Source organism: Protopterus annectens, chromosome 1.part1, assembly GCF_019279795.1.
Source record: "Protopterus annectens isolate FY-2018-M chromosome 1.part1, PAN1.0, whole genome shotgun sequence".
NCBI classification, from domain to species: Eukaryota; Metazoa; Chordata; order Ceratodontiformes; family Protopteridae; genus Protopterus; species Protopterus annectens.
The window spans coordinates 569,294,328-569,315,932 of NC_056726.1; the positions used below are offsets into that span (position 1 = coordinate 569,294,328).

General features: G+C 36.3%; 1 protein-coding gene across 1 annotated transcript in view; it reads left to right on the plus strand.

The window, feature by feature from the left end:
* LOC122814881 overlaps positions 1-21,605 on the plus strand; it is a 1,525,389-nt gene that overhangs the window by 1,306,055 nt on the left and 197,729 nt on the right. Inside the window, exons 28-29 of the mRNA XM_044087155.1 lie at positions 11,875-11,974; positions 21,192-21,271. Coding sequence (XP_043943090.1) covers positions 11,875-11,974; positions 21,192-21,271 — 180 coding nt within the window. The remainder of the gene's footprint in view (positions 1-11,874; positions 11,975-21,191; positions 21,272-21,605) is intronic.

Below are 21,605 nucleotides of genomic sequence, written 5' to 3' on the forward strand. Positions count from 1 at the left end.
GGGGTTGTAAAACTCGTGTACCCAAACAGTCCAGGAGAACATCAGTTTAGTCTGATCTCTCAGCTCAAACACTTTGAATGAATAAGGTCTAGAGTTTGATTTAGCTAAATTCATTTTAGAATGTTGGAAACAACAATTCACTTATTTCTAGTCTCTGTTGAACACAATTACAGGTTCTGATAAACAAGAATTCACAGTTAATATCCTGGTGTCCATAAATGATATATTGGCTATTTTATAAGATGAAAAGACAGTATCGTATCAGTTAAAAGAAACTAAGTCTAAAGTGTTAAAAGGCATGCCATTAGCAAGATAATAATGAAAAAAAAATAGATTAAAAAGTATGTTGGAGACTACTCCAAAGGAATACTTCTGTCTCACTTTACTCAGGGAAGCCACATGAAGCCTCACGCACCTTTCTGTCTAGACAATTGAGATCACTGTTACTACCACTGCTATAGGCTTCTGTCAAGTCAAGCTATGGATGACAGTGATTAAAAGACACTGGCATTTGAAGTATCGGTTTTCAACCCCCACACCCCAACTATATTCTGGTCCAGTTGCTGATTTGCATCAGTGGCTACTGGTGTCCCTGTCAGCCATGCAGAAAAACTAAAACTAGATGAGAAATGCTAGTAAAATGCATTACTTTAGTCTGATTTCTTTCCATTTGCATTGTTTTTTTACTCTCCCTGAGCTATGTACACTCTGACTACACTGAGATGGGTCTAGAGTCACCATCTAAAACCTAATCCAAATAACCAGATTCAGTCTTTTCAGAGCTGTAACAAACCATTGTCTACAGCCATAGTACTGAAGGACTACAGTAGCACTATACCATCCCATGGATTTAGTTAAACAGCTGCAGGAGTTGGACTTCCACATGTAATATCTCAGCAGTTTAGTTCCATAATATAAACACCAAAAGTGGAGACCAAGAAAGATGATGGAAAAGGCTGCAGTGGAAACCATCAAGGAGGTGACATGGAAGCTACTGCAGAAATAAACAAGTTTTATAGAGGAGGAACTTCATTGTTCCGGGGGTAGCTTTATGGGATGGAGGGCAGGGTGCATGAAGCAACCAGATGAATGTATCCATATAAGGGCGAAGATCACGGATGAGAAAGGGTCAAAGCAGTGCTAAAGTTTTTGCAGCTGGAGAAAAGAGTAATACAAATAGTGCAGAGTAACATTCTCGAATTTGTTCTTCGTGCATCTAAAGACTGAGAAGAAACTGCCCCATGGTGTGAGGTTAAAAATATATTATTTGTTTATGTTTGTATCTATGTGTGTCCACTTATTTTAGAGTTAGGAAAGCAGAATACTAAGGCTGTTTTTCAATCACATTCACATATATAGTCAGTATACAAACTTGAGTTAGCTCAAAATGAAGAACTCATTTCAAAAGAATAATCACAATTAATTCCTTTAACCATTACCCTGGAAGTTACAAAAGCTGGAAGAAACTCCATGAAACATCAGAAACTCAGTAACATCTGTCTTCTAATTATAAATATAATTTTAGAAGTGAGCATAATACTTTAGGGGAAACAGTTCATGAGGAGACTTTGGAACTGAGTTCCAGAATCTGAGTGTGAAGGGAACCATGCTGTTTATCACTGGCCATTTGGTCAAAACTCAGAACATGAAACCTGGGAGATGCAGACATTGTGTTATGGTAGAGATGAGTGAGAAGGTGATACTTCAGTTTCTCAGTTTACAATTTGAGGGTATGGGACACCCATGTCAGAAGGTGCAGAGAGGCATGCCCCCTACAAAAAGAAAAATATTTTTTCATTGTTTTTCACTTTGGAGTATCCTTGTCAAGCCTCCCATGATTTTAAATATTTTGGGTTGAATAATTGCAGGTCAGTTAAATGAGTCATGATTATTCCGTCATGATTATTCATGGTGGACCCAAGTCTGAAACCATGAAATGCAAAATATGGATGTTTCACATGGGTTATATGTGAATAAAGATACTGAAGATGAGCTCAAAGGCCTTGAAGATGTTTTAAGGGAAATCATGTTAACAGATTGGCAGTGTTTGCATTTTGCAGAAAAGGATGGCCCTTAAAAACTTGGTCTGCAGAAAGATGGGCAAGCAATTCCTCTTTTTTAAGGTATGTAATTGTTTATCCTTTCAGGGTGAGTTAAGAATGCATGTGTATATTTTGTTTAGCACAGTTTGGAATATCACCAAGTTAGTTGCACATTCCTTAGCTGGAAGATGTACTCAGGATTGCAGCTTGGCAATAACAGCTCACTCTTATCAATGAAAATTTTCCTTCTTTCATAAAAGAAACAAATGATTTGCTGCAGGCCTTTAAAAGAGGCTGTGCTGTTTTTTTTTTACTTCTAAAAACATGTTTGGAAAAATTGTTAAGATAGTACCAGTCAAATTCCCAGGAATCACATGAGAATTCCCAGGAATCTTATGAGAATGGCATGTACAATGGTACCTCCAGATGGCACTGTTACTGAAATTCCTGAGTGACTGGAGAACGTTTATGGTTTACAACCTAAATAAGAGATTGTGGTTATTGGGTAGCTCATTTTCTGCAGCCAATAAGTCTTATCTACACACCTAAGGCATGGTCAACTGCATAGAGTATCATGTTAACTTGAGTATGTTGGGTAATATGATATCTTTAGTATAGGTCATCATAGAAATTCTGATCTGCTGTAGAAAGACTGGAGTGGGGCTTTACATGTTTTGAAGCCTGAATGCTCAATTGACAAGTTAGTCTTTGAGCAACAGCATAACCTGGGTTCCTATTACTTGATCGAACGTTTAGGTTAGCGAATACTTAAACATCAATCTGGTAATAGTGAATGGAAAAAACTGCGAACGGCCGATTTAATGCAGGGAAAGAATTCCCTTGGCCGTTATGCGGATTTTGCCCCTCTCCCCACTGTAGAGTGATCTCGGCGTTGGCTTATTTAGTTAGAGGGTGGGGGGGTGAAGCCCCCAGTTTATTTTGGTTTACAATTTTTTTTTTTTTTTTGCGGCCAAGGGTATTTATTCCCTATGTTAAATCAGCCATTTGCTGTTTTAATTTTTTGATATTACCAGGTTGACGTTTAGGTATTCGCTAACCTAAACCTTCGATCGGGTAATATAGACGCCATAACCTTTGAGTCCATGCCACACGCTTTTGCTCAGTTTTCAAACCCTTGTGAGAAATTGAATCAAATGTCTGTTTGTTTTTTTAATGCACCAAACAGTACTCCATCTAAGAGACTAGAATCTATGAATATGCAAATTCTGTCTGCCCTGGAAAGTGGTGAAGTAGTAATTCTGTATGCTATTAACAAATCATGCTATCAGTCTGACCGAAGACTACATTCCTCAAGATACTTTATAAGTTATGGGGAAGCAACTTTATACAGAATTTTAGAAAGGTCTGGCAAAAGAAAGGTAAGTCTGAAGGTGAGATAGCAGACATTGGTCCATCATGTAGCTTTTTATGACCAGCCTTATGGAAGTAATTGATAGCTAAAAATCTCCAGAGATCAGGACATGAGACAGGCAATAAGGAAATGGTAATAGTATTAGAATTAAGGATGCTGATAAAGGTATTGTCTATCCTTAATAAATGGGATAAAGGTATTGGCTTCTGGATACCTGTAGGTTATAACAGCTGTAAGACATTGTTTAACCTCTGTTAGAGTCAGACATAGAGAGGAAAACCAAAGAACTCAAAAATCATAGCAAGTACGTCTTTCCCTGTTGCAGGTGGTAGATCTCATCCCAAGTAAGGAAATGTTGGGTAAGGATATTAGCAGTGTGAGATAAAGAAGATCCTTTTTCATTATTTATATCCAAAATAAAAACAGAATAATGTTTGATTCTACTGATAAGATTAAGTTTATACTACAATACTTTGACTGCTCACTAGTGAGGACTGTCTTTGGCTAAGGTATTCTACATTTGCATTTTTGTTTAACTTTGTTATTTGTTGTCGCCTCACAGTAAGACATTGTCGTGTTCGATTCTCAGTTAGAGCGTCTTCTTTGTGGAGGCATGCGTGAATGGGCGTGCCTTCATTGAAGGTTGTGCGTCAGGGCTGGTAACTAGGCACATAAAAATCCACTACCAAACATTAGCGGACTGGAGTTCCGCTGTGGCGACCCCTGACCGGGATAAGCCGGAAGACACAACAACAACAACAACTGAGGCCAGGAGAATGAATAATTATGCATTTATAAACATTCCATTTGCCCTTAAAGTTGAACAGCTGATGCAGATAAAATCGCTTTTGACTTCAACTGAGAAAAGAGTTTCACTTGGAATGATACTGTCTTATAATATCAGTGTGACAGCCTTCATCTGTCTGAGTGAGTGTCTGTGATCTTAAGTTAAATATTTTATTTTCATTACATTTAAAACAGCCAAGTGAGGATACAGAACACCTCAGAGACGTCATGGCCTGTCCTGTAAAATAATAATATTAACAATGCATGCTTTTTTGATAGTAACAAGATGTAAAAACAATGAGTGATAAATGTAAAAAAGAAAAAAGCGTTTATACGTGAAATAGGGAAGAAGGAGCACAATGAATGAACACTATAGAGTCATGAATGAGTAAGCCCATAATCATCATACCTGTGCGAATATTGATGGAAGAAAATTCACTTGACATGACGGTAATAGAAAAGCTGCAGACTAAGTCCCATGGAAGCGATATGCATATATGAGGCTCAATAGTCTATAAAAGAGATGGCAATATAAGATATGACAAGGTGTGGCATTTTATATAACGGGAGGAATCAAGACAAAATAATGAAATATTAAACAAAAGAGAGACAGAAAACAATGTGGCTAGTACAGTGTCTGGAAACACATTCAGAACTGGCATAAGCATTGGTACAGACCCTCTCTTCAACTCAAGAAAAAAAAAACTATGGATGATATCCTTCAGATGGCAGTAAAAAATGAAATATTACCAGTGGAGGGCATTAATGTGTAATATAGTAATTGACAACTGTAGTCATTCTAAAAAGCATAATTAATACTAATGCTCTAGTATGAGTAGGCCTTATGAGTAATGCTCTAACCTAATCAATAAAGGATGACCTTAAAGAAAACTAGAAAAGCAAACAGGCAAGCAAAGTTCAAAACAGGAAATGAAAATCATTTCAGACAGGCAAGCAAAGTCTTTCACAGATAAAAAAAAACAGCTAAAAGCAAACAGAAAGGAAGAATATTAATACTAAATTAACAAAATAGTTGGGTGGAAGGCAGAAAGTGAAAGTGAATAGCATGACTGTTAAAGATGTACTTCTCCTAGGTAGTTACAAAGAAAGATGAGGAAAGTATGTCAAAATCTTTCATATGAGAGTGGAAACTGAAAGATCTTCAGAACATGATGCTGCATGATGTTATGACGCCTGATGGTATTCAGAAATTTACTATTAATATTACTGTAGAACTTAAGGGAGAACGAGTATGCCCTTAACTAACATACAGTGTTATGGTCAGTTCCCATTCAAATAAAAACCTCAAATTCTGATATCTTATAGACAGTTTTAACTTGACATTTTCTTAATCAAAGGCACAAAACTCAATACCATATGCAACTTTTTCTGCAATTTCACTTACAGTTTACATTTACCTAAATTAGAGATGTATGTTATTTCCTAAAATGTTCAAGTCTTGCTTAAACTCAGTGTTTGAATGCAAGTGCCATGTCTCAGCTGCTGCTGCTTTGTCTCAGTGCTGTTCCTGACACATGCTACCAGCCTCTGTATGTTCACAAAATATGAATCCTCAATGGAGAAATAAGGAAAGTCATCCAATGTATCCAATGAAGTCACATGGCCTTCAGTTACTAGAGCAACATGTTTGACTACAGCCTTAGATGGTTTAAAGTGGATACTTTTTTATTCCCAAGCAAATTATGCCCTGTTAACACTGACAATACCCCCAATTAAATGTTCATTCAGAGAAGTTATTCTTTTCACAGACTTCAACCTTTTCTCCAATACTAGTTTCTGTTCAACTATTTTGCCATTTACATAATTATATCACTATCAAACAGAAGTGATTTATTGATATCACTGTCCAGTTTATTAGTAGACTCAAGTAGTTCAGTTTCAACAGTGGATACATAATGTCCCTGGCACTTTGTAACAGGAGAAGGAGAGCATGGGAAATTGATAAGTGGAAGTGATTGTCATTTGGGGGACAATATACAGAGACTTCATTTAAAAATCTAGCATAGAATCACTTTATTTTTGTATTTATATATACGTGTGTGTATATGTATATATATATATATATATATATATATATATGTGTGTGTGTGTGTGTGTGTGTGTGTGTGTGTGTGTGTGTGTGTGTGTGTGTAATTTATTTGTCTTTGTTGACTGTGAACGTCAGACTGGCCAGAGTCCATTTTCAGCAAAGACCTGGGAAGAAAAGCTCCACCACAGTACATTTATACTAACAAGTGAATTTCAGACATCATCATCAACCCCCTTTTCCCCATTTTCTCGATATGGTCAGGGTGTTGTGTTAACTGCACATCTCTCTTGATTTAATGCCACACTCTGCTTCTTTGTCACTCATGCCTGACTGTGGCAGATCTCGTCTTACATAGTCGATCCACATCATTGCTCGATCCCCTCATTTCCTCTTACCTTCTTCCTCTCTGTCCCAAATTTTCTTCACCAGATTGTCTTTGCTTTTCTGCATATGTGTCCAAACCACTGTAATCTGTTCTCTTTGACCTTTTCTGCAATTGGAGCTACTTTGGCTTCTGCACTTATGTCCTCATTTCTTCATCCGCCCACAATGTGCATCCTACCACCCTTTTCAGGCATTTCATTTCCATCACCACTAGCTTCTTCATCTGTTCTGCCTTTACTGCCCAGATTTCTATACCATACAGTGGTACTGGTCACACCTCTGTTTTGTACACCTTGCTTTTCAGCTTCTTTAGCATTCTTCTGTCATACACTATACATGGCACTCTGTGCTATTTGGCTGCAGCCCCTCTGATTCTAACTTTGACCTTTTCATTCAGACTTCCGTTCTCCTCAAACACTCCTCCCAGATACTTGAAGCTGTTGACCTGTTCCACTATCTTCCCTTGTATCTCATTTCTCAGCTTCTTCTGATTTTCCTGGTTTGCTGCTATTACCACTGTCTTATCTGTACTTAGTTTCATCCCAAGGGCTTCAGTTTTGCATTCCATTCCCCTATCTTTTGCTGAAGTTCTTGCCCAAAGTCTGCCTGTAATGCCACATCATCTGCATAGACCAGTTTTGTTGATCTGTCCCTAATGTAGTCCATCACCAGTATGGAGAGTAATGGGCTCACAGCTGAAGCCTGATGTACACCCACTCTCACTGGGAACCCCTCTGAGAGACCAAATACTGTTCGTACTTGAGTTATTGGGTCCTTGTACATAGCCTGCACTATTTCTACTAATATTTCCAGGACTTCAAACCACAACAGTACTGCCCAAATCAGCTTTCTTAGGACCTTGTCATATGCTTTCTCCAAGTCTAGGAATGCCCAGTTGGTCTCCTTCCTCATCTCTAACTTCTTTCCTACAATCTGTCTCACTGCAAGCATCAGTTCAGTTGTGATGCATCCTGATCTGAATCTGAACTGTTCATTTCCCATCTTGCTTTCTACCACAGTTTCAAACAGTTTTCAGAAAAACAATTTACATTTCTCATGAAACAACAAACACAATTACAAGAAAGGTATATACAGTGAAGTGTTTATGTCGGCAATTGTAAGTATATATAGTTGTTCCACATGTAAAATCTTACAGAACTAAAAGGATTGATACTGCTGAAGAGAAACATTATTGTAAATAAGTTTAGTATACTTTCATTTAAGTAAAGAAAGATTTGCAAGGAGTTCAAGATACATAATGAAATTATTAATAAAATTATGTAGGAAGGGAGATATTAGTATTGCACAAGCTTGTAAAGAGTTCAAGAGATATTGAAGTAAGTTATAAAATTATGTAGGAGGGGATGGAAGATATTAACATTTTGCAGGAGCATAGTGGTAATAGCATATGACTGAGATAGCATGGTATAGGATTGTTTCTATGTAGGCTGCTTCTTCCAAATTGGTGTATCTAGAATTTTTATAACTTAGGTATACAGGGAATGCATGAGAGGGGTAGAGAAGTGGATGGGGCAGTTAGAAAAAGAGCAAGATGAGAAGCATTATTTAAATGGAGTTAAAAGGGGTGTATTAATTCAAGTGCAGGAGGGAAAGTTGTTAGAGGTGTAATGATTCAAGCTAAAGAGGGCAAAAGGTTTTTGATAAGCAATAAAAAGTTTGTGCTTTTACAAGAGGTGTTAACCTGGTGATGAACATGAGTATGACCAATATTGGGTAAGGTATTGTTTAACTATATATATGTATACATTGCTGTACTTTTTGCAAACAGTTTTGCACAGACACACAAACACACAGGCATAAATGCACTCACTCACAGACACAGACATGTGCAGAGGCACACACACACACACACACACACACACACACACACACACAAACACACACACACACACACACACACACACATGTATTTGCAGTCACATGGATAATGCAGTCCATGCCCAGTAAGGACTGGAGAATCCATATTAGGGCTTCCTTATAATGTCACATTATTCTTCCCTACCGGTAGTGCTAGCAATGCAACATGTAACATCATAGCTATCCTCCCATAACCAGAAACCTTGCTTCTAACACCTAATCTGACCAACATTGCATTTCATAACATAATCCAAATCAGATCCTGACAATAACCTGACAATTGTTTGTAACCCTAACTAGAGCTATGCAAGGAAAAAAAAACAGCACCTATAGAAAACAAGATGATATTATTTCCTATAAAAAATCATAACCTAAATTTCATTTTTCCTGAGCAGTTACATAGGATCTTGTCGTTTAGATAATCACCTCTATCTTACCTTCACTGTAATGTACCCCTTACTTAATCTTCCTTAGCCATCCTCTTACAAACTTTATTGTTTCCAGATGATGATATGCTCTATTATAACATGATATGCTCTTCTGAATGGTTCCAGAATGTGAAATGCCTTACAGCTATTTGCATTACATAGTTGCATGCTAATGCATATCTCCTATAATTACTCCTGTAATATGACGTTGTATTGTGCAATATACTATTAGGTTCCTTACATTAAGCACGCATTGTACAATGTTCTAGTTGCCTCTATATTTCATATGCATAGGTATTCAGATGTACTTTATATTTTACTTATATTTGTGATGATGTATTCTAAATATTGATTGTTTTCATCCAGTCAGACTTTCTTGGAAAACAAATGCAAATAAAATAAATAAAGAAGATAAATATAAGGCCCCATCTGTTTTAAAGATAGTAATTCAAAAGACCACCTCATTCTAAAGAAAAAATACTCTACTGCAACACTTCAAATGAGGGCAAGAACATTGTGTGTTGTCTGCATGGACGACCATATAAAGATAGGTTACAAGAGATTATAATGCAATCTGTCGACTGAACCAGAGGAGACATGATACAATCTTTAAAGCATTTCACATTTTTCAGTATATTCCGAGTTGCTACTATATTTCAAAAAGGAGATGCAAAAGAAAAAAAAAGATTGATTTTAAATTACAAGGTGGAAAACACAGAGGAGAGAGAGAAGGAAGTATTATTTCACAGAAAGTGTACTGAGTAACTACCACAGCATACCTGTAGATGTGGCCATGTATACAATTTCTTATGCTGGTAGGACAAAAATAAGAAATAAAGTCTTTGTTAAATAGGACTTCTATCTTATAATTTCAGTAAGGAAATATATGGAAAGGGTAGGAAAAGCTGTTCTTACTTGCTATTAAAATCTGTGTTTCGTGTAAGAAATGCAAACACCAATGAGCGTCTCCAACCCTATGCATCTTTAATTACACTTAGTTGTCCTCATGTTTATCTACAAGTAGTTGTCATATAATATACCATAACAATAATTAAGCATATAAATTCTGTGCAGGTTTGGTGATGCTTCCCCAGTCCCTGGGAGATCCTGGTTATATCATCACATTTGCTGTCCTAGTTTAAGTTAGGGAGAGAATAAGTGACAGTTATTATATATATTAATATTTTAAAGGCAAAACCAAGGAACCAAGGAATTCAATTCTTGTTTGGTTCTTTATCAGTTGGCATGTTTGTTTGTCAATCTGGATTCCATTGTAGGACATTTTTGCCATGTTCTAGCATTGTGTGTTATGTCCCACCAATATGGTTTCACTAACTCTGGCCACTCTCATTTAACATACTCACCCCAGGTTATACTACTCAGCTGCACCCCAAATCACATTGATTGCATTCACGTTTATCTTCAAAAGGTCATTCTCTTCAGTGCTTGAATGTAGTTGATTGCACAATCTGCCTTATCCTGATTTGCAGTGTGCAAGTAAATATTTGTCTTTTTTCTTTCACTTTTGATGAATGTCCATAAAATGGTGTGCATTAATGGCTAAGCTGATTCATTCACTTTCAAAACAAGCAAATGATCTGAGTAGTCTGTCTAATGTCACCTGAGGAACTCCATGCCTTAACTGTTCTAGGTGAATCTACATTTGTAAGGAATGTTTCTGCACCAAGCAGTGTGATATGTTCTACTAACAGCATTACAATTTTCCACTTTCTGAGTGAAGGCTTCAAAAGTGTTGCATTGATTTCTTCCTTGAGCAGTAAATATTATTGCAATTAGGATGACTAAATGTCATTAAAGATGCATAGGGTTGGAAATGTTCATTAGTGTTTTCATTTCTTACACAAAACACAGATTTTAATAGCAAGTAAGGACACCTTTTTCTATCCTTTCTGCATATTTCCTTACCAGATGCTCTGTACCGCCAAAGTCTCCAACTGCATACATTTTGATGACGTGTATTCTACCATCCATGCAAACACACAAACACTCACACACACACACACACACACACACACACACACACACACACACGCACAGAATTTTAAATTAATCAGTTTTATACTTTTTCCAGTAAAGTAACCACAGTTAATTTCATTTTGATACTATAGTTCCATCATAGAATGAATTTCTCTATCATCTTAACTTAGATCATTGAGTTTAAGTTAACATGTCTCAACAGTTGTATCACCTTGTACATTAGAATATTGCAGAATGGATTATACAGATCTCTGAAACCTTCATTCATAGACCTCTAAGACTTGGCATCATAGAAAAACAGGAAGCCACTAAAATTCTTCATCTCAACATAAAAACCTTTAAAGCAGACCAGGATTACTGTGTATTAGTTGTCCAAGACACTTGACACACATGCTAAGGTTACTGTGTATTAGCTGTCCAAGACACTTGACACAGATATGGGAAAATACATTTCAGAGATCAAAAGTTCATGATTTTATGGATTGTAGGTAATTTTCATAAACTGTAATTGTGAAATTACAAATGTATTAAACATTTTTCATGAAGAAATTTCTTTTATAAATTCCTGTTTTCCACAATTCTACTCACAATTACTTACATATAGATGTTTTGCTGTATTACACTCTCCTGTATCTGGATTTATGATTTAAAGCTATGTATCACTTGTCGACCTATTGTCCTCTTTTTTAAGCATTTATATTCTTTGCTGTATAATGCCGTGTAAGAACTTACATTCTGTTGTTCTCTCACAAGCTGAGCAAGAAATGAACCCATTGAAGTCAGTGTCTACCCCAACAGAAGAATATAAATAAATAAAAAAATAAAAAAAATACTTTGTACAGAAATGTTTAAATGATTAAGTATTTAGAAAAATGAAATGTTAAACCTTTCTCTGAAACAATAATTAATTATATCTCTTTTTCCCTAATTCTGTAGACACTAAAAACCTTTTCAGAAATTTACAAGCTCCATGATTATAGTTCTGCTCTAAAACCAGAAAACAAGCCAAAGAACAGAGACCTGCAAATACTACCAGGTAATTATCTGCTTTGCTGCTAACACACCTGCTGTGCATAATCCAGGAGTGTTGACATATATGATGCTAGCAAACATACTCCAGGTTGGGCTCTCTTTCTGGTGGCATGGTAGTGAATATTGAAAGCATTTTTTTTTTAGCTGCATCTCTTGAGTGCAATTATAAACATGTGATGGGAGTGTAGAAACATTTCAGTCATTGAGGTTGTCAGTTTCTTTGCTCATGGATTCATTTGTTGAGCCCAAACTAATAAATGCCTATACCTGTCTGCCAACACACAGGAATAGCATTTGTTGTTTCCATTGCATTCTTATATTCCTGTTTTTTAACACCACCCCATTTTCTAAAACTGATCCCTTTATTAACTATTACTTCTATGAAAAATATTGTTCATAAATCATGTTTTGTTTTTCATCTTGGATTCTCTGAGTTTCTATATCATTGGGACTAGAACATAAGCAAGTCAATAAACCATTTGTGCCCTGCTAATACCCACCTTCATTATGTACCTCCCTCCTCTAGAAAAATCAAAGCAGGTCATACCAGGAATGAATCTGAGGATGCACATCCAGTCATTAGGATTCATCTTGAAGGATGAGAGGGTGTCACTGTTTTATATATAAGGGTAATTTGTCCCAAAGATGAGGTAAACTTTGGATAATACATAATGTATCTGCTCCTCCAATATATTTTATTTGTATATTGGTGGAGATTTACATTCTTATTTTGAGTGTTTAGAACACAGGACGAATACTTAATCAGATACTGATGTGACAATAAGATGCCTAGCCATATATACCTTTAAGTAGACACACACATGAATAAATGTTCCTGCCACCCTTTTAGCAGTATTTAATACTGCTTACCTCCCAAATCAAACATGGCCATACAAGCTTGGGTAGCTATTTGTCTTACACAGATGAAAGAGGCCAACAAAGTCTTGGATCCCTCATGGCACAGAATGTAAAATATAGAGCTCCATGTATATGGAGACCAAGTATAAGGATAGAGCTTCAAGCATGTCTTGGTAGCCAAAAGTCTTTACTTTGGTAATCTTAAGAATATCTGTGGTACTTCTAGCTGTGAGATGGTTTGGATAGTTACATACCAAAGGGTTATTATACTTTATAAGTGACTTAATCAGAGTTTGGTATAATAAATTGATAAGTTGTTCTGACCTAGATGACATGCATTTAGATATCAGTTTTGATAGAAGTATTTCCTGGCCACTGATGCTACATGGTGGACAAAGGAGAGGGTTTGTTTACCAAGGTGCTCAGATCCCTGACTATTGTTATGGTTTGGAATAGGGTACCTGCTATACTGTAAACTGTACCCAAAAGTAATTTCCCAAATGTGTTTGTACTGCAGTATTTTTGCATTTAATTCTAGCTCTTTAAGTAGACACACACATAAACGTTCCTGTCCTGCCACCCTTTTTTTCAGCACTTAATACTGCTTACCTCCAAGATCAAACATGGCTATACATGCTTGTATTAAATCATGACTGCCCACTCTGACTTCCTGTTTCACTGCCTTCTTCGTATTGTCTCAATTTGCGGCTGATGTAAATTTCCAGCGTTGTAGCGCACACTTGGCTGAAGATTTTTTAGTAAGTTACTTTGGTTGTTTGTGCAGCTGTTCTTTGCTGCTATGCCCTGCAGATCGTAGTTAGCTGTTTCAGTTAATGCATACACACATATCAAACTTTGACACACCTGGAAGACAAATATGTAGTTTGGACAAAAAGTCATTAGTATAGCTGAGGTGAAAGTAAGAACGGGGATTAGCCTCATGTTTATTAATAAACAAAGGATGGGATTAGCATTATGCATACTAATAAATAAAGGATAAAAGCTGTCAGTTGTTAACACAGGGTAATATTCTTCAGACGTATAACATTATTTCATTTAATAATCAAAAGAAATTTGTTTATGGGAAGGTATTTCCTAGATAAACAAAGCAAATACAGGCATACCTCTCAACATCTTAGTGCAAGAAATCTGGACCCAGTCATAAATAATGGTGGGACAAAGGACCCAGAATAGGGTCAGTTTTTAAGTACTGCTCTTATAAACTTAGAAAGTTGATGGAATAACAGTTTTTGTATTAGCATGAATTTTCTGAAGTGTATGAAGTCTGAAATTCAAATGTCTGTCATTATTTTCTGACTTAAATCTTTAATGACATGCTAATGATTTGCCAGAAAACCATAATTCTATGAAAAATGGAACAAAAATATGAGGCAAAAATCTGGACATTCTGCCAAGATCTGTACAGTTGAAAGGTATGAATACAGGTGATGCAGTTTTACATCAGAAACTTCACAACATTCAGCTGCTTTGCTAGCACTTGTATGACAGATGTAAATTATTTTCCCAGATGTCATTTTTCCACTGTCTGCATATAATTAAAGCTAACAGTAGGATTCCTTTTTCACACACTGTTTGCAGAGCACTTACCACAAAGCTACATTCAGAAAAACAGCATAAAGATAATTCACATAATATGTTCACTGTCCTATCATCTACCCAGCAGTTACACTTTAAATTAGTAATTACTGAGTAAAACAAGGCATTCTTTTTGTGCAGTGCTGAATATTTTTAACTGAACTGAATGTATTCTTTTTCTGGATGCAAATGGACTTAATGCAAATTAAAGAAGCTGGCTAGGTTTACAAGCTACTTAAATAGGCAATAGTATATGTGGAACCCACATGTTGTTCTCCTACTTCATCTTGTCTTTGTGGCTTACAAGTCAGTGGCACATAGCATACTTCATCCTTTGTTTTCCATACCTATGTGTTCCTTGTCATGACCTCATGCATTACTCCAGCACAGTCACTTGTGCTCCAAAGTTTGTGTCTTTCAATTGAAATATTAAGCTGAAATATACCTTCCTTCTCTTGTTTGTCAGGATGAGCATTGTAAGGAATGAAGTTCAAAACTATGCCAGCAAGGTGTATTAGGGTTCTAATTCATTTGTAAAATGCATGAGCAACATTCTAACATGGTTCTGTAAAAGAAGAAATCTGTTTGCTGGAAAACAAGTAGAACTGCTGAGTTCTCTCAGATGTCTCTCTTCTCTTTCGGCTGTTCCCGTTAGGAATCACCACAGTGGATCATCTGTTTCCATTTCTTCCTGTCCTCTGCATCTTGCTCTGTCACACCAACCACCTGCATGTCCTCTCTCACCACATCCAAAAACCTAATCTTAGGCCTTCCTCTTTTCCTCTTACCTGGCAGCTCCATCCTTAGCATGCTTTTCCCTATATACCCAGCATCCCTCCTCAGCACATGTCCAAACCAACGCAATCTCGGCTCTCTTCCAAACCATCCAACCTGAGCTGACCCTCTAATATACTGATTCCTAATCCTGTCCATCCTCAGCACACCCAGTGCAAATCTTAACATCTTTAACTCTGCCACATCCAGCTCTGACTCTTGCCTTTTTGTCAATGCCACCGTCTCCAACTCATATAACATAGCTGGTCTCACTACCCTCTTGTAGACCTTCCCTTTCACTCTTACTTGTACCCATCTGTCACTAATCACTCCTGACACTCTTCTCCACTCATTCCACCCCACCTGTACTCTCTTCTTCACCTCTCTTCCACATTCACCATTACTCTGAACTGTTGATCCCAAGTACTTAAACTCATCCAACTTCGCCAGCTCTACTCCCTGCATCCTCACCATTCCTCTATCCTTCCTGTCATTCACACACATATATTCTGTCTTAGTCCTGCTGACCTTTATTCCTCTCCTCTCTAGAGCATATCTCCACCTCTCCAGGGTCTCTTCAGCCTGGTCCCTACTCTCAATACAGATCATAATGTCATCTGCAAGCATCATAGACCACTGAGCCTCCCATCTGATCTCGTCTGTCAACCTGTCCATCACCACTGCAAATGATGTCAATAAAATTAAATAAAGAAGTTGAAAAGGAGAATAGAAATAAAGCCCACAATTCACTATGTATATTATCAACTTTATTTGAGGGTATTATTACTGGAGTCACATATTCAAAATGACAGCATAAACAGGCTGCATATAGAAAATGCTAACCAAAGACAACATAAGCTACATAGGCAATATCCACAATGAAAATCAAACATGAGTTACACTTTAAACAGTACAGTAACAATAATGTCTGCATAGGTGAAGTAGTTTCCAAGCAAATGTGGCACAGTACAATATGGAAGCCAAGGGGCAGGTTAATTCTTTTGTAACCTAATTTTTAAACCTTACCATTGAAGTCTCTCCACTGGCAATAAAAACCAAGTAGCCTGACTGCTACCTCTGTTTTGGAGAATTCTACCTTAGTGCAAAAATGTTCTTTATGAGTCTGTTGCTAGTTCAAACATAGAAAGAATTTAGTGAATAAACCAGCAGTAATGCAAACACTGCATAAGTAGCATGGCTAATATATTGTAAAACTTCATTTGATTCCATTTGAATTATTTTCTACTTTTTTAATATGCAAATAACCACACTCTTCTGGTATAAAATAAAGAAAATTAGAAAAGAAACACCAGCAAAGATGTCCCACATCTCAGGTTTAATTGAAATGAAATGAAAATAAGCACTTTCATCCCAAAACACAATCAGGGACTTCATCAGATACAAAAGTTCAGCTATAACACCCACAACATTTATATGCAGAAAACAGAAGTCATGTGTAAAATTTACCCAATCAAAACCATCACCAATTAAAACATTAATAAAATCTTAATTTAAATAATGAAATAAGTTAAAAATTTAATTAAGCTTAAAATGTATGCTAAATATTCACAATCCATTATAATATAATAATTTAATCATTTATAATTTAATAAATTAAAAATGTAATATTGCAATAACTCTAAAAATACAAACTAAGATCAAATTTTCATAGGTCTCAATTCCAGCGCTCCATTCAAACTTAACCTATCATTAACACCTGGCAATTGCCTGATAATTGTGTCACATTTAGTCTTATTTGCCAGAGTAACTCTTTGACCTGTATTTGTGCATTCCATTTACCACCCCCCAGTGGTTACTGGGAATTTTTCCTAGACAAAAAAACAAACATTTCTTAAAATTGTTACATAGTAATGTATGTTCATATAAGGCATTCCTTACTTCCTTATTCTTGATGCCATACTGATGCACATAAATCCAAGATTGTAATTCCTTTCCCATCTTCCCAATGTAGAACTTGTTGCTTTAAATACAAAGTGAGATGTAAACCTCTCGTTTCATCTTACAATTACAACGTGCATCATTTTTAATAGTTCTGGGGTGCGAATTTAAAATAATATGTGATCCTTCGTATATATGCCTACATTGGGAACAAGCACCACACTACCATACTCCATGTAGAATTCCCACCACAGATTACTTCAACTATGCCTTTTAAATTTTGTACTCTCTTATACACAAACCCAGTTTCCCATACTGAGAGCTTCAACCACAACCTTCCAGTTTTTAGTAAGCAATTCTTGTACTTTATTACTGTGATTATTATATGCTAAAACCATTGCCTGATCATAATGTATGTAGGATCTGACCTACTCTCATCTCTAATTATTGTCTCCCTTAAAATTGGAATAAACCTTGACACCTTTCCCTCCAGAACAGTATTAAACATATCAGCTATACGTTGTACTGGGTAGACTCTCTCCAAAAGCAATATCTTAAAAGTTTTAGAGCTTCCTCATTAAAAACAATAGCATCTGATGTAAGCCTAGATAATCTCACAAAATGCCTTTTTACCAAATTATTCTTTTGCCAGTAAGGATGGAAGCTGGAAAATGCATTGGAAAAGTTAAATTTACTGTATAAAACTGACTCATAATACTTATTGATGAAATTCTTATAAACTATAATATCTAAATAATTAATTTGATCAAAACCATAACTAAATATGAATTAAAAAAAGGCAATTGTATTATTAAGATATTCCATAAATTCATGACGTGACTTAGTGTCCCCTGTCCAAAATAATAATATATCATTCAAAAATCTAAGATATTGGGGAATATTATTCAAGTAATCTATGTTTGTTCCCAATACCATAAAACAATACTTGCAAACACCAGGGCTGATGCCATCCCGATTACCACCCCTTTGATTGTTGGGTCAATATTAGAACATCGAAGTTTCAAAACTTTGAATGTTCTAATATTGAACCATATTCAGCGAAAGCTGAAAACATCGAACATACAGAACAGCAAATTTTTTCCTAGGGAAAAATCCGCTGTTCCAAAACACATACACACAACACAAGCACACCAAACAAACAGCAGTCCATACACATACACCTAAAATCTTACACCTAACCCTACACTAAACTATACACACACCACTAACTATCCACTTACATTAACCCAAACCCTAACCCTAAGTTCCGTCACTATCGCACACTCACCTCACCCGCTTCCTTACCCTAACTCACCTAACCCGATCTAACCCTCACGTCCACACAATCGCACACATACCTAACCCGCACACTAACCCTAACTACCCTAACCTGCACACAGTCGCACACTTGCCTGAACCCGACCTGTAACTTTCCACCACAGTGCTGAAAATACCGAAGCAACAGAAATGGCCAACTGAATTCTTTCCCTAGGAAAAAATGTGGTTTTCTGTTGCTTCAATATTTTCAGCTTTTATTGAATAAGGTTCAATATTAGAACATTCGAAGTTTTGAAACTTCGATGTTGTAATATAGACCTAATTTATTTATAATATTCCTTGTCAGAAAAGAGATGTTTATTCAATAGCACCACTTCCATAAATTCCACAATGATGTTAATTTCCCATTGGGACACACCTATTCCCATCATTAGTGCATCCTGAAGCCAACCCGATCCTTCTGTGTGTGGTATCACCAAAAACAAATCTTTCATATCAATCGTGACCAAAACTGTATTGTCTATAAATTCGGTCCTGGATAGCAACCTAAAACAGTGCCAGGAATCCTTCAAAATAGATAATTTGTCACCAAAAAAGACCTAAGTTTTAAGTCAACCCACCTGACTGTGTGTTTAGTCTTAAAACACCTGTTGGAGACCACAGGGCTTAATGTGGATCAAGTTCATTCTTATGAGTTTCACATATCCCAGAAATATCAGGTATTAGTGGGTGAGAAACAGATAGACTTCTTTTGACATCTGGTGTGAAATCATTCTTAATAAAAATTATTTAGGCAAACATCAATTTTGCGACAGGCCATATGAATATCACTCTTAGTGCCAGATTCAAAAAAGTTCTCATTATTCAAACATCTTACATATGTAATCAAAACTATTCATGATAAAAAACTTCCCCCTTTATCCCGTTTCATGACTCTAATACTAGGATCATTTCTCAATATATTTTGCTAACTGAGCTGAGTCTCACTTTGTAATGGAGACCTCGGCCGCTGTCTGTTTAACTGAATTGCTCAGTCACAGAGTAGGAAATGAAGATTAATGAAATCAAATCCAGGGCTATAGGATACAACGCATTAGCAGCCCATAACTGTAATCATTTATGCTAAATTGTCAGAGTTTTGCTGTGATTTTTATCTTATCAAGACCCAACTCGTATTCTCACAAAGTATTCTTCAGCTCATGAAATGACAATTAAACTTAAAGAACATACATGCTGTCTGAGAGTTATCAGTATTCTTAACATCACTAAGTTGGTTAACAGAGTACCCTCTTACCCCCCCTGCCTTTTATCATGGCAGTGATAAGTACCTCACTCCCAGACTATGTACACTATCAAGAACTGCTGTACCCCTTTCCAGCATTTGTCAACAACAGGACTCTACAGCTACCCCCATAAAATAATTTGATACACCCCTCCTCCAAGCCACTTGTGCTAACAACCTTACACAGTGGCAAAGGCAGATCTTCTTGAATCTTTGCCTCTGATTTGTAAAATAAAAGACAATATGACTGAGTAGCTCTATCAGCTTGATTGTATGAAGTACTGTTAGAAATAAAGCAAAGATCATCCTGATATGGAAAAAAGCCTGCATGTCTGAAGAAAGAGTTGGTGTTAATTTAGTCAACTTTTTCATGGTATTTGTCTGTTAATATTTTGTTTGCTACTTTGGACTCTGTTGCATTTTCTTGATCTGAATTGGAAGTGCTGCAAAATGGCATTGTTCTGCTTGGGGTCTTCATCAGCCTTGCCTTGACAGTGTGGTTTTGCACAGGTGTAGTAGTAAGCTGATACTGTGTGAATACTTGATGATGTCTTGTGGTTGTCTCCCAGGGAGTCTACATATGCCATCCCTCCTGAGATCTGCAGATGTTGATTTCTATTGGTTTGTAGACTTTTTGCAAGGTCATGTTGCTCTCTGCATTGATCACCTACGGATACTCATGAAGCTTATGAATCCAGTTGTAGCAAATTGGGACTCTGCTAGTATGCTAAAGGGCACAAATATATCCAACTTCTGTTTGGTATGGCAAGATATGTTGCTGTGGAATTTGGGTCCTCTACACTTTGGTGGCTCCCAAAGCCTTATTCACATTATTTTTGGTCCTAGTTTACTTTGAACAAAGGACTTATTTGTATTTTGTTCTTTCATCTAAATATAGCAAATCTGAAATTTGGTACTATGTTAGCTGGCTTTATTTAAGCATGGCTGGGAATAAACATTGTATTTATTCTTGTTATTTTAAAGTTGCTCATTTTGTACGATTCATTTGACTGTCATCTGAGTGTCATTACTATTCATAGTATTGCACTATTTCTCATATGCCTTGCATTACATTTTATTATATTGCATTTACTGTTTATCTTTGATGGATGTAAAGTGCTTAGAAATAACCACTATAATAAAGTTCAGCATTATCACACCTCCTGACCAATGCTTTGTAACATCAAAGCCATAAAAATGCATAAGATACATTCCAAATCAACTCATAAAAGTCAAGGGATAGATTGCTCCTCTTTCTACAGCCTTATCACAGTATCAATATAGGCACAAAACTATGACTATCTACATCCTCAAGATCAGAGCCCAGTACTTTCAGTACTTTCAAAGATACTACATCATTGTTTAGCATTGGGTATAAATGCGTTTAAGAAAGTGGCTTAATTAGAATGTGATTTGTTTACTTAAGTTATGGAAGATGTTGCCTTTAAATGTTTTGTATCAAGCAGGATTGTGGTTCTTTTACCTGTTTCTTAACTGCTGTATTTTTAACCTTTTTTTTTCTTTCTTTCTACAGATTCACTTGTTTGCCCTGCTTTGATATCTATAACCAATCCCGATAAATCTCCAGGGTATATCAATGCAGTATTTGCAGATGTAAGAATTACTTTTTTTCAAAGAAAAGCGGCCACATTTTGTATATTTCCTATTTATATTGCTGTTTTGTTCATCACCTAGATTGTATTCATGCAATTATTTCTTGGAAAAAGGAGAATTTAATCACAGCAGCAGCAAAATTATATAAATGTACATATATGCATAAAAGCAGTCTTAAATGAGGGTTATCTTTTAATTTCACAAAATAAGTTTATCTTGGTAAGGGAAAGGAGTAAAAACCTAACTTAGGTGACAAAAAGCAGTAAAACAAATGAGTGAAGCGAAACTGGTTCAAGGTATTTAACAGTAATGCAATGAAACTCAGCTATCGTAA